General features: G+C 41.6%; 1 protein-coding gene across 1 annotated transcript in view; it reads left to right on the top strand.

Moving 5' to 3' along the window:
- MAP3K2 (mitogen-activated protein kinase kinase kinase 2) overlaps window positions 1-13,330 on the top strand; it is a 222,912-nt gene that overhangs the window by 40,868 nt on the left and 168,714 nt on the right. Inside the window, exon 2 of the mRNA XM_029605132.1 lies at window positions 4,396-4,462. Coding sequence (XP_029460992.1) covers window positions 4,459-4,462 — 4 coding nt within the window. The 5' untranslated portion in view covers window positions 4,396-4,458. The remainder of the gene's footprint in view (window positions 1-4,395; window positions 4,463-13,330) is intronic.

The raw sequence follows: 13,330 nt of genomic DNA on the forward strand, positions 1-13,330 counted from the left end.
AACAACCATGTAACCCTTCAGCATCTCTCCACCAGCTATCTGGACTCGCCTCCCAAATGCAGGAGGTTGGTGAGTTCAGGGCCAAGGAAGAATTTCTTCCACCTGAGGAAGTACTATGCTCTACCCTTTCGTGCTTGTCAATACCAGGACTCTTGCGGCCGTCAAAAGCAGCAAGGAGCCTTGAAGCCCAGGCCTGGTGCTAGCATTTTTGCTGCCCTGTGCAAGCAAGTAGTGTGCTGCCCCCCCCCCCCCCCCAGTTCATTCATCTCCCTCCAGTAATCTAAACTTTAAAATCTGACATTCCTCCCTACCCGGGTCCACCCCCTCTCTGCGGAAACTCATGGCCAATGCAAGAGTATTAGATGCCCTAGCACTCCTCTCCCCCAGTCTGGCTCTTTACAAACACACAATTACAAATTATGCATTTATAATAGAAGAGTTTACATTATAATAGAAGAGTTTACATTAAAATAACATTCAGATTATAGTCTTTTGAAGTGAAAATATCCTTACAACAACCTTTATATTATTTATACATGTACTGCTGTGGTGCCAACCAGAAAACCCTGCAAAAATACCCGTATGTTATTAGGCCTGTTGTAATGCATATTGAATGTGGGATTGACTCTCAGAAAGCCATTAGTAAACAATTACAATATAGCAAACCTCCCATGCCAAAACAGCACTAACTGCCAGCATTCAAAGAACAACAATCTTGCCTATGAAAAAGTAACTCTGCAAATATAACACCAGCTCCTAAAATACCAATACACCTCCTATTAGGAAAATGGAACAAGCCAGGCTGCTATATACCCCTACACAGAAGCTACACACTAGCAGAATACTGCACCTTGGTCACACATGCAGAACACTGATAGACCCTACCAAATACAGAATAGAGACCATAAAGTAGAAATGGAAATGTGCAGACAAAAACTGAACTGGACATCGCAACAAGCCAGACTCTATTTACAGTGCAAAAATAGAAACATCACCTTTCATCATAAAATATCAAATAAAAAAAATATAAAACAATCAGATAATAGTAAAACCATATTGGTAAAGAAAAGAAATATTTCAAGACAGCTGAAGAATAAACATCCAATATTTAAAAACTCATTTAAATTGTTTTGTTTTTTTATTCCCCAAACACCAGTAAAATATTTCAAAACTGCAGACACATCAAACACCCAATAATTAAAACTAACAAGGATTAAAAAAAAATTCCCACTCTCCATACCTGGGGATTAGTGGTGGAGGGAGAGCACACAAACTTTCTCCCTTCTCTCTTTCATATGTGCATACAGTTTTTCTCTCATATATACTCATGCTTCCTCTATCATATGCACATACTTCCTCTCTCCCACAAGCGTGCATGCATGCACACATACATGCTTCACTTTTTCTTTCCTTCCAATTGCTCCCCTGGGAGCTCTGGGCTCATCTCTCCACTTTGGCCTCTATCTGGTCAGGATCACAAGGTGGCCTCCACTCCCTTTCAGCTGCTTGTGGGATGCGGTCTGCTGGCAGCCCAAAGCCTTTTCTCTACTTAGGCCATAGGCGGATGGGATCGGGTCCACCAGGCGGACTGTGGCCTCAGTACCTCAGCTCTTTCCTTTACTTCTGATCCCCTTACCTCAATACCTCAGCTCTTCGTCCACTTTCCCTCACTATCTTTCTTCTTACCCCCACTTTTCACCTTGTTCTCTACCTTCTCAGGCTCTTCCCTCCTTCATGCCCCTTGTCACACTACCTCAGTTCTTCCCCCATTCCTGTTCCTCTAGAGCAGTGGTGGGCAAGTCCGGTCCTCGAGGGCCGCAAACCAGTCGGGTTTTCAGGATACCCCTAATGAATATGCATGAAATAGATTTGCATACAACTGAGGCAGTGTATATGCAGGTCTCTCTCATGTATATTCATTAAGGATATCCTGAAAACCCGACTGGTTTGCAGCACTCGAGGACCGGAATTGCCCACCCCTGCTCTAGAGATTCTTCTCCTTCTCACCCTTTACAATCTCAGATGATTCCCCTTGCTTACTTTATTTCCTCACTACCTCAGCTTTTTCCCCCTCTTCCTCCCTCCCTTTCTCTTTCCTTCCCTTTCTATGCTTTCATCACTTTCTTCTTCTCCCCCTTCTCACCCAGTCACTCCCAAGTTCTTCTTCCTCCCACTCTAAGTGTTGGGACTCCCTAGTGCAGTTTATTATAGTCAGGCTTGTCCCTCATTTCACATGAGCCAGCAGCAGGAGCAGCATTTGTATGATGTCATCTCCTAATGTTGCAGAGCCAGTCTTGTAGTAGGAGCTGTGAAATCTTGCTGCTCCTTTCATGAGACTGATCCTGCAGCAGCAGGAGTTGACATCACTCAAATGTGGCTGCTGCTCCTGCTGCTGGCTCAAGCAGGAGATGTGCCTTTTTTTTTTTTTTTTAGCCTACATCAGGTCAGGCAGAGGTTTGGCAAGCCTCCTATGCGTCTTGCGGCTTTTTCTTTATTTCGGCTGCCTGCAGGGTGGAGTCCTCCAGGTGGCTCCACAGACTTCGCTCTATTTTGGCATCTGGTGGCCCCAGGCCACCGCATCTTCAGAGCTGCCACCATATGCAAGTGCACGGCTTGCACAGTGCATTACACTGGCCTTGCTGAAGCCTCAGCTGGTACCTCGGTCAGTTCTAGGGAAGGGGTTTTTGACTGGATCTTAGGAAGCATAGCCCAGTTTGCCCGTACCTGGGGCGATTGATCTGCTGCTCAGGGGATGGATAAAGTTCTTTGCGAACTGGCAGCCCAGTGTAACCTCGGATCAGTGAGTTCTAAACATTGTCCACCAAGGGTACAGATTGAACTTATTGGATACCCCGCCAAATTGCCCCTTGAGCCCATTTTGGGGCTCAATGGCATTTCCGGAGTTACTAATATCGGAGCTCCCCTTCCTCTTATCAACCAGAGTGGTCAAACCCGTTCTACTAGGGTAAAGAGAGTGGGGATTTTACTCTCAGTACTTCCTGATATCAAAGAAAACAGGAGGACTCCGTCCCATCCTAGACCTTAAAACCTTGAACAAATTCATCGTAAAGCAAAAGTTCAAGATGGTTTCCCTGGGCACCTTTATCCCATTCTTGCAGAAAGGGACTGGCTATGCTCCCTAGATCTACATGATGCATATACACACATTAAGAGATCTTCCCAAGTCACTGGAAGTATCTGCCATAAGTGGTAGAAAAACAGCACTTCCAGTATTGCATGCTGCCATTTGGGCTTGCATCAGCCCCGTGTTTCTTTACGAATCTATAGCCATGGTGGCGGTGCACCTTTGCAAACTGGGAGTTCACCTTTTCCCATATGTAGATGATTGGCTGGTCAAGAGTACCTCTTGGGCAGGTGTCAATGGGTTTCATGCGCTCGACCATCTGCGTGTGGGAGACACTTATTGGGGAAAGTTCTTTTTCACTCAACGCACAATAAAGCTCTGGAATTTGTTGCCAGAGGATGTGGTTAGTGCAGTTAGTGTAGCTGGGTTTAGAAAAGGATTAGATAAGTTCTTGGAGGAGAAGTCCATTACTTGCTATTAATTAAGTTGACTTAGAAAATAGCCACTGCTATTACTAGCAACGGTAACATGGAATAGACTTAGTTTTTGGGTACTTGCTAAGTTCTTATGGCCTGGTTTGTCCACTGTTGGAGACAGGATGCTGGGCTTGATGGACCCAGTATGGCATGTTATGTTTTTACATTGGAGATCCAGGGTAATCAAATCTATCTCATGCATGTTCATTGTGGCAATCCTGAAAACCTTACTAATTAGGTGTGTCTCCAGGTGAATTTGAGGAAACACTGGCCTGCTTCAGTACATATAACTTGCCAGTGCTTATGCTCTTCCCTATTTTCCTCATTTGGATCTGCTTTCCATTTTTTTTTAATGATCCCCTTTTGGTTTTAATTGCCTCTCTGAACTCATTATTAAACTATGCTGGCAGTCATTTGATTTTCCTTTGAACTTTTTTTTAATGCATGGAAAGTATTTTATCTGGGCTTCAACTGTAAACAGTGTTTATGCCTCCTGCAAGTTTTTAACCTTGTGGCTTGTGCCTTTTGGGTTTTTTTCCTAACAAATGTCTTCATTTTATTATAATCTCCCTTTTTACAGTAAATGCTACTGCAGTGGATTTCCTTCATATTTGCCCTCCATTGTGAATGTAATGATAGTACTGATTGAATGGACTTTGCCACTTTTTGGCAGTGGCCAAAATAATTTTTCTCCTTCTACCTATAAAAATTGTAGCAATTTATGTATAATTGAAAAGAAATTTGGCTCTTTTAGTGTTCTGTCTCTTAATAGTTTTTAGTTAGTGATTCTCTTAAAATGTGGATATTTTATTTTTATTATTATTTTTTTTTTAGGAGAAAAGGATTGCTAATGGGAGAGCCATTTCCTTGAGTGTATTGTAAAAGCTGGCTGCTACTATGGGTAAGTAAAACAGCTATGAGAAGAAAGTTAAAAAAAAAATGATAATATTGTAAAGCTTGTTGCTAAGTTATGTTACAATGTGAACCGAGGTGATGTTTTGCAAACGTGCCTCGGTATATAAAAAAACCCTTAAATAAAAATAAATAAATAAGAATATATTCTCATTACTAGTTTGTTCATCAAAGAAACCAACCTGATAAAAAGTTCCTTTTGTGTGATAAATTTTGTAATTTACTTAACAAATGTTAATGCAGATTGCTGAAAAAGTTTTAAACATAGTTACATTTTGGGCAATGCTTTTTATGTATATATTCTTGGCTTTCTTCCTTTCCAATTGAGTTTCCAGCAGTGTTTTCTCTAAGGTGTACATGTGCACAACCACACAGTCTTTATATGCAGCTATGCATGCTGCATCTAAGCTTGCGCACAACCGGGAACCAGTTTGCTCGCGTGAAAGAGAGGAGTGAGTTTGTGCAACCCTCTCTACTCCCCTCCCCCACTTCTCACTAATCTATGGTGATCTCAGGATGACCAGAAATCAAAGGTTCCCAGGTATGGCGAGCAAGGGATTTTTTTTTTATCCTTATTGGCTTTGATTATTGGCTGTTGATTGATTTGATTTTTTTAGAAATATTTTATTGGTGTTGGAGGCTTTTTTATAATTGGATGATGTTCTATTTGTAAGCCTTTTTGAAATATACTCTTTATTAGTATGGTTTCTATTATGACTGTTTTCTATTTCTTGATTTTATTTGATTTATGTGGAATGGTGATATTTCAGTTTTTTTCATTGTTGTACCGCATACAGAATCTGACTTTTTGTGATTTCCAGTTCATATTTTGGCTGCATGTTTCTATTTATACTTTATGGTCTCTTTATTTTGTATTTGATAAGGCTCTGTCTGCTAATGTGTAGTTTCTTTGTAGGTATCTATAGCAGCTTGGCTTGTTCTTTTTTTCCTAATTGAAGACGTATTGGTGTTTTAGGGCCCAGGTATAATAGCAGTTTTGCCTTATTTGAGTGATGGCTATTTTGATATGGGAGGTTTACTATATTGTAACTATAATTCACTTTACTCATGTCATTCTGCAGGCCAAGCCAACATGTCGCAATAGTATAGAGGTACTTTTGAGTAAGGGTCACAGGGCCAGCTGGCAGCATTTTTACATACCAGCAGACAGACCAAGAGTACTTAGGAATCGCTTCCACCCCATTTAGGCATTTTGGACCCACGGATAGAGTAAGATGGTTTTAAGGGCCTTATCAGTTTTAAAAGCTTGGATTGCTGAAGGTGGCTGGGCTTTTTGTTGTGATGGAGGGTGCCCAGGGACAGAAACTGAGCAAAAATGAGACAGAGAGTATGAGAGAGACTGAAATAGACAGAAACTGTTTCTATTGTGTATTGGTTAATGGAAAAACAATTAAAAAAAAAAAAAAAAGAGGGGACAGTGTGGTAATTGTTCACACAGAGCAGCAAATATTCTATTTTACTTTATTTTAGTTTTCTCTATTTGATGTATTATTGCTTTATTGTTATCACGTTCCTTTCATTATCATTGCTCTTCTCTAAATTTCCCATCTAAGACTCCATGATTGCAACCTTCCTCCTTTTATTGTTATATACCTATATTGTTTGATGTAACTTCTGCTTCTCTTTTCCCCTTCAGTTTTGCTATCTGTTATCTATAAACCGATGTGATGTGTGTATATAAGCTTTAAATAAATAAATGAGCCAGCACTGTACCTGAGTGCCATGCTGGGTCAGATCAGTGGTCCATAGAGTCCAGTATCCTGCCTCTGACAGTGACCAATCCATATCATTTGGAAATCTCAGCAGATCCAAATAAGTGGCTATATTCCTGTTGATGACGCTCAGAAATAATAGTTGACAATCCACAAATCTACCTGGCTCATTATTTTTAATGTACCTATCCTCCAGAAGCTTGTCCACACTTCTTTTTAAATCCATCTACATCCTCCAGTAGTAACTTCCACAGATTGTGCGTTAACTGAAAAAATAAACCCTTTTTAATTTAAATGTGTTTAAAATTTGCTACCAGTTAGTTTCATGGAATGTGCCCTAGTCCTAGTACTATTTGAAAAGGTAAATAATCCTTCCTTACTTAATTGTTCAACATAAGTTGCTATACTGGGTCAGACCGAGGGTGTATACAGCCCAGCATCCTGTTCCAACAGTGGCCAATCCAGGATACATGTACCTAGCAAGTACCCCAATATTAAATAGATCCTATGCTACTAAAGCCAGTAATAGCAATGGTATTCTCTAAGTCAACATGATTAATAGCAGTTTTTGGACTTCTCCAGGAACCTTTTCAAACCTTTTTTGAACCCAGCTACACTAACAGCCCTAACCACTTCCTTTGGCAATAAATTCTAGAGCTTAATTGTGCGTTGAGTGAAAAAGAATTTTCTTTGATTTGTTTTGAATGTGCTACTTGCTAACTTCATGGTGTGTCCTTTAGTTCTTCTATTATGCGACAGAGTAAATAACCGATTCACATTTACTCGTTCTAGGCCTCTCATGATTTTCCAGATCTCTATTATATCCCCTCTCAGCCGTCTTTTCTTCAAGCAGAACAGCTTTAACCTCTTTAGCCTTTCCTCATAGGGGAGCTGTTCCATCCCCTTTATCATTTTGGTCGCCCTTCTCTAGTGCAATTACATCTTTGAGATTTCCAGTTTAAGACTTTTCTCATTTGTTGCTGCATACTGCTGTCGTTGATATGTTGATTTTTATATGGTACCCTAGGGGTGCTGTACAATGATGGGAACATAACATGGAGACTTTACAAGATTAGGTAATAAATGAAATGAACAAACGGAAGCAGATGCTTAAGGTTCAGGATAAGCTAGGATTTTAGTTAAGAATAAAAAGTATAGAGAGAGGGGTCATGTGAATATCTAAAGGAAATTTATTCCACATAGTGGGACCTTAGAAAGAGGGCCCCTAAACAAGAAGTAGCTTGCTTGGTACCAGAGATATGGAAGGGTACATGATTGGGAGCGATGGAAAAGGGAGGAAAGGTAGTGAGGAGCAAGCCCAGGAATTTTGTTTACTGTGAACCGATGAGATGTTCCCAACGTTCGTTGGTATATAAAAGAATATAAATAAATAAATAAAAATGTATTTGTGGGTGAGAGTTAAAAATGTTGCTCATAGTCTACTTCAAGGGTGGACAAACTGTGGCTTGCAGGCCAGAACCATCTCATTGCCCCCATCCTTCTGGCTTGCCTAACTCCGAATTCACTATAGAATCCGGCCTGCTGCCATCCTCCAGCAGCCTGCTCGAGCAACCTCACGTTGTCACCAGTGATGACCTGTAATAGTATGTATGACATCAGCCAGAACTAACATTGGGCTTCACTTCTGGCAGGCTCTTAGAGGGGGTGACATCACATGGGGGGAGGGATCGCCCTCACGTGTTTTAATGTGTATTACAAGCACGTTTAGATGAAATTAATTCTCTGTAAAACTGGATTGGCCACTGTTAGAAACAGGATAACTGGGCGTGATGGACCCTCTGTCTGATCCAGTATTGCAATTCTTATATTCTTAAATTAATGGCATTACAGAAGTGCTAAAATTGCCTTATGCTGTGTGCTGGCCTCTCCTGCATAGATTCCAATAAGCCATAAATTACATTTAGCAACCTCTCACAGTAGCGAAATCTTCAGTTCCCCCTGCTCTGGAAATCACTTCCGAATTGATCATCGGAGGAGGGGCTTCTTAGAAATACACTGGTTCTATGCACGTGCTGCCGTCACCTGCTGCACGCAGCCTGATGGATAAAAGTTGAGATGCAGCTAGCATTATGCCAACTCTTATGCCAAGGTATCCACTTCCTGCTGTCCTCATCTGGCTTGGTGGGCTGTTTAAGTTATGGCTGTGACATCACTTCTAGTTGTTTGAGATGGTAGATGAAGGTGGTCGTTTGTGGAGACAGCAGGGTTTGGGTTTTCAGTTTTTTGCTTTATTAGTTGTATCTTAGTGAGGGTGGGGTGGGGGGAGAGTGGAGGTCATTGTGAAGATCTTGGAAGAGGCATTTTGGTTAGACTGTGATTCTGCTTTCTTTCCTCTTCTTACCTGCTGCAGCTGCAAGGTCTTGGAGAACTTTGCCATGGGTTAACAGGGAAGGACTAACAAAAATACGAGGCTCTTTTTCTCTGTTTTATCTTCCTTGCACGGGATTTATCTTTACATTATAGGGACTGGTTGAACTACTTAGGAGCAGGGAAGAAGGGTCCCCCAGAAAATTAAAAAGGGGGTGGGGGCACAGAGGAAGAATGTACCCCCTGCCCTACCAGGACCTTAATCTCATAGGTCAGCCCTGCATCTTTAAAAAGGTTACTTGCCAGTTTTATAAAATAGTTTTCTAACAAAAATGTTGCTCTTACTAAAAATAAAAAAAGGCCCTTCCCTTTCTTAGCCAGCCAACAAAATGTATTGTCCTCTGAAAAGATACCTCCCTCTCCTTCCTAGTCAGTCTTAGAAAACCTTAACCCCTCCCTCTTTCCCTCACCTCCTGTCTGCCAGCAGTTGATCATTAGAGTGCCTTGGTCCCACTTACAGGGGGCTGTTGTGGCAGGGTTAGAGTAAGGCTAACAGATTCCTGTTGGGTGAATCTGGAACAGTTGTTCCCTGTACCAATACTGAGCCAAGCATTCGTTGGGAGGGAAGAGGAAGGGGTTGCCAAGTGGACTGTCCTCATGGAAAACTGCAGTAGTTTACACTCAAAATATACTTAAAAGCATAGAGGCTGATATTTAAAAAAAAAAAAAAAAAAAGCCAAGCTCCTAAATTTAGGTCCCTAAATTAAATGCTTAAGTAGGGATCCTAAGTTCAGCTGAAAATAAGCTTCCTATGTTTTTAGATGAAAATTCACCTACATTTAGACTGCTGTTCATTTGCCGTAACTTAGTATTGTAAATTGGGAACCTATATTAGAGCTAAAAATCAGAGCTAAGCTCCTAACTTTTTTTTTTTCCCTGCCCTTACTCTACCCATGTAGCCACCTACGTTTTAGGCTTCTTAAATGTAGGATTCTGAAGAGAGGGGGCCTCAGCATGTTTCCATAGTAGAGCCACTTCACATCTAGCTGCAATAAAAATTTGCTGGCATAACAGCTGCTGTGGGAATGGTAAGACCCTCTACAGGTTTCCCCAATAAGATATAACAAGCATCATAAATATCCCCCACTCCCAAAATAGACGATATCCACCCAACAATTTGACACCAGAAAGGCACAATGAACTTACAGCATGTAAGTTCCCTCATCACTGCAGTGTGGCCAACATATGGCATTCACCGAGGGATAAATACGATGGAGCCTAGAGGCAGTTAGATGCCAGCGAAATAATACCTTATAACAGTTTTCTTGAAGTTGAGCAGAGAGAGGGCGCTTACTGGCACAAATAAAAATAGAGTCCCAATGATCATCGCTCAATTGCTTCCTCAAGTCTGCTTCCCAAGCTTGAACATATGAAGGTCTACCTGAGAGAGAACCATTTAAGCAAACAATACACTTTGGAAACCCAGCTCCCTAAAGAATCAGCCCGGGAGCAGTAATTTTCAAATAAGGACCGCTCCTCTTGAAGAGCCGCCGTCCGCTGCAGTGCTAGGATAAAAGGCCGTAGTTGGGCATATTCTAGGAAATGTATTCTCAACATGTGATATTTGGTTGAAATATCTGTATGAGTCAACACGGCTCCATTGCAAAGTAAGTTCTGTATACGCAATAAGCCACACTTTTTCCAAGTCATAAACGCTTTAGGGTGCAGTCTCAAATGAAAAGATTTGTTGGGAAAGAAATAGGAAAGATAAAAATAACTACTAGGAACCACTAGGCGGCTACTCCTTGTGGTAGCTGTCAGGAAAAGCATAGGGGCATAGTTGACCCTACCCACATCATGGAGCTATTTTGTGGAGGAGGATGCATGGAAGATCATCCCAAGGTGCCAAAAGGCAGATTCCACATTTCGCCAGTGAAAGTGATGCCTGGAGCCAGCACAGCTGTTGACTAAAGGAGAAGAGAGAATAGGGACTATTACAGAAAAGCAAGTGATTGTTTATAAAATGGCTCCACTAAAAACAATGCTAAGCCTCTCCTTTGTTTTCCTTCATTTTACGACAAAGGGTGGAGGAGGGGGCAGTTAAGTGATAGACACGCTGTAAATTTATATTTCCTTTAGAAGTAATCCATTAAACATAATTACATTCATACTGTAGTACAAGCTATTTCTAATTCTCATTTTAAATGGTAGTATTAATATCTGTTTGTGAATTAACCATGTTGCATGAATCTTTAAATAATTCTTTCCTACTTTGTAGGTTTAATATTTTAAGTTACCAGGCATTCATGTGTGTAAGAGATTCATAAAATGTTAAGTTTACTTGCAGCCCTCCATGGTTTGAGATGGAAGAGTCATTAATATTTAACTTTCATAACCTAAAAGAGTATCTCCACAATGACTGTCAGCTGAAAATAAAAATTAGCTTTTCTTTTATGTGAAGGACTGTTGAGGGTCATAGATACGTTTATGACTAGATGAGAAGCATGAACATTTTATGGACATGCTAACTCTCCAAAGAAAACTGAATATTTTTTTTTAAAAACTATACGGTTTATTGCATCAAAAGATGGGCTCCAAGCAAGATTCACTAGAAAGAGGTAAATATAAAAAACACCAATAAATATACATAGCAAAGACATATCAATAAAATATATAAAAACATACATTCCAAAAACACTAACTAAAACAAACCCAGCACCCACTAAAACAAAATTACTATGAAGGACAAAACACAGCTCGACCCATATTACCTCCCCATCCTGTTGAAGACTTATCCCTACCATAAAATATTAAATGTAATCATAAAATAGAATACAAAATAGCTCCCATATATTTTCCTTACAAAATAATCTATTGGCCATTGCATACCACATTATATAGAAGCAGAGAATAAACTGATTTTAAGTAATTTCCTAAAAGACAGATTATCCAACACAAAATGAGTACATGAAGCAAATGAGCTCCACAAGACAGGGCATGCATACAAAAAAGACCTCTGAGACGTTTTCTGTAGTTTCATGATCCTTAATCATCAAACTGTACCATTGGACATTAAATCTACCTCTATTACTAGTTTTGATTTTTAAAGTGTTAGTGCTGTCCACACACATGTAAATTGACTGTAAGCTCAAGGGGGCAGGGACTATTTTTATTTATCTCAAATATTGTTTCAACACATATGTCACATTTCCCGTTGACAGCAGGGCTGAATTAGCCACACTGTCATGGGAACTGTCCGTAAGGCTTCAAAGGCGGAGCTTTATCAAGCTGTTACTGAGCTTAGCTCTGTGCGGCTGCGTGTGTGTTTCCACGCAGGAAGGCAGAATCTCCTTGGTCTGTCTTTTCCGCGAGCGAGAACGCACGTGGAGCTGCTGTCTCCTCAGCCAGACTGGTTTAAAAAAAAAAAGAAAGTGAAAATTTTAAATTGAGAGCAGGACATCGCACCATATCGCCACTGCAACACGATGCCCCGACCATCTGGTTTCAGGCCGTGTGCATGCGGCAAAATAATGTCCATTATTGATGGACATGAGGCCTGTTATTTATGCTTAGGCCCAGGGCACGATCAAACGAAGTGCCAGCATTGTTGGACATATATCGCTTCAAGCGCAGTGTCAAAGAGCTGCAAAAATGGAGAAATTAAGAATTTCTCTCATGGGCTCATATGCCCCCCCCCCCCCTTGGAGGCCCATTCCTCCCCAGGACCGATGCCGATGCACGCCCCCTTGCAGAAGCGAGCGGCATCCCTGGAACCCAGCACCTCAGTCGGGCCGGGGGAAATTTAAAGAAAAACACTGCGAGGCATCAAAACGTAAAAAATCAGAACAGAAATCTCGACGCCACAACCGAAACTCGGAGGAATCAGTGACCGCGTCGATGCAGGAGCCCGCGACATCTAAAAGCGTCGATTTCGCCTCAACTGCGCCATCAATGCACGTGCTACCAACGCATCCTTTGACGCACTCGAAGGAAAAAGTTCAACACTGGCGCATCGGTCAACACAACCACCAACGCAAACCTCAACATACTCATCCAAGCAGGCATCGACGCACTCAGTGAAGATTACAACGCCCCAGTCAACATCGACGCAACATCTGACTGAGCGTCCTTCGCATACGACGCAGACATGAGCCCCCACTTCGCAACAGGCATTGGAAAATTCTACTACGAAAGGCTCTGCTTTGCAAAGCTACAGCCACAAGAACCATCAGGCCTGGAGGAGCATACTCCACCCTCTGGCTCAGGCACATCATTACACTTGCCAGACTCGGGCAGACCGGAGTCCCCGCTTGAGTCAGAAGACGATTAGGTGGCAGTTTCTTCCTATTCCCCTTCATCTTCCTCATCGGTTCAGGTCTTCTTGGAACACCTTCTGTTTCCAGAAGGAAACGTGCCTCTCTCAATTACAGGAACCATTAGCGAAGCACTAACGAATTTGTGAAGATATGGGGATACGTAAACATCGACCTAGAGCTCCAGAAGCTGATATACTCCTGGCGGCGGTTCTACGCCACCACCCAATCAGCCTCATACCAGATATGGCACAACAAGCATTGCCCAATTATTGACAGCTTTCTCTGGTTTCCTTGCCTCTCTGCAGTTAGGCTACATTCACCCACAGCCTGTTCTAACCAGCCCTTGCGGGATATCTCCACAATTGCCACAGACTTCACCAGACAGGTCAACAGTAATACCACAGCCTACGCCAACAAAGATATCTTTACCGATATCACATCACTCACCAGAGCATACACTTCACATTCCTATGCCCACAA

This window comes from Rhinatrema bivittatum, chromosome 6, assembly GCF_901001135.1.
Source record: "Rhinatrema bivittatum chromosome 6, aRhiBiv1.1, whole genome shotgun sequence".
NCBI lineage: Eukaryota > Metazoa > Chordata > Amphibia > Gymnophiona > Rhinatrematidae > Rhinatrema > Rhinatrema bivittatum.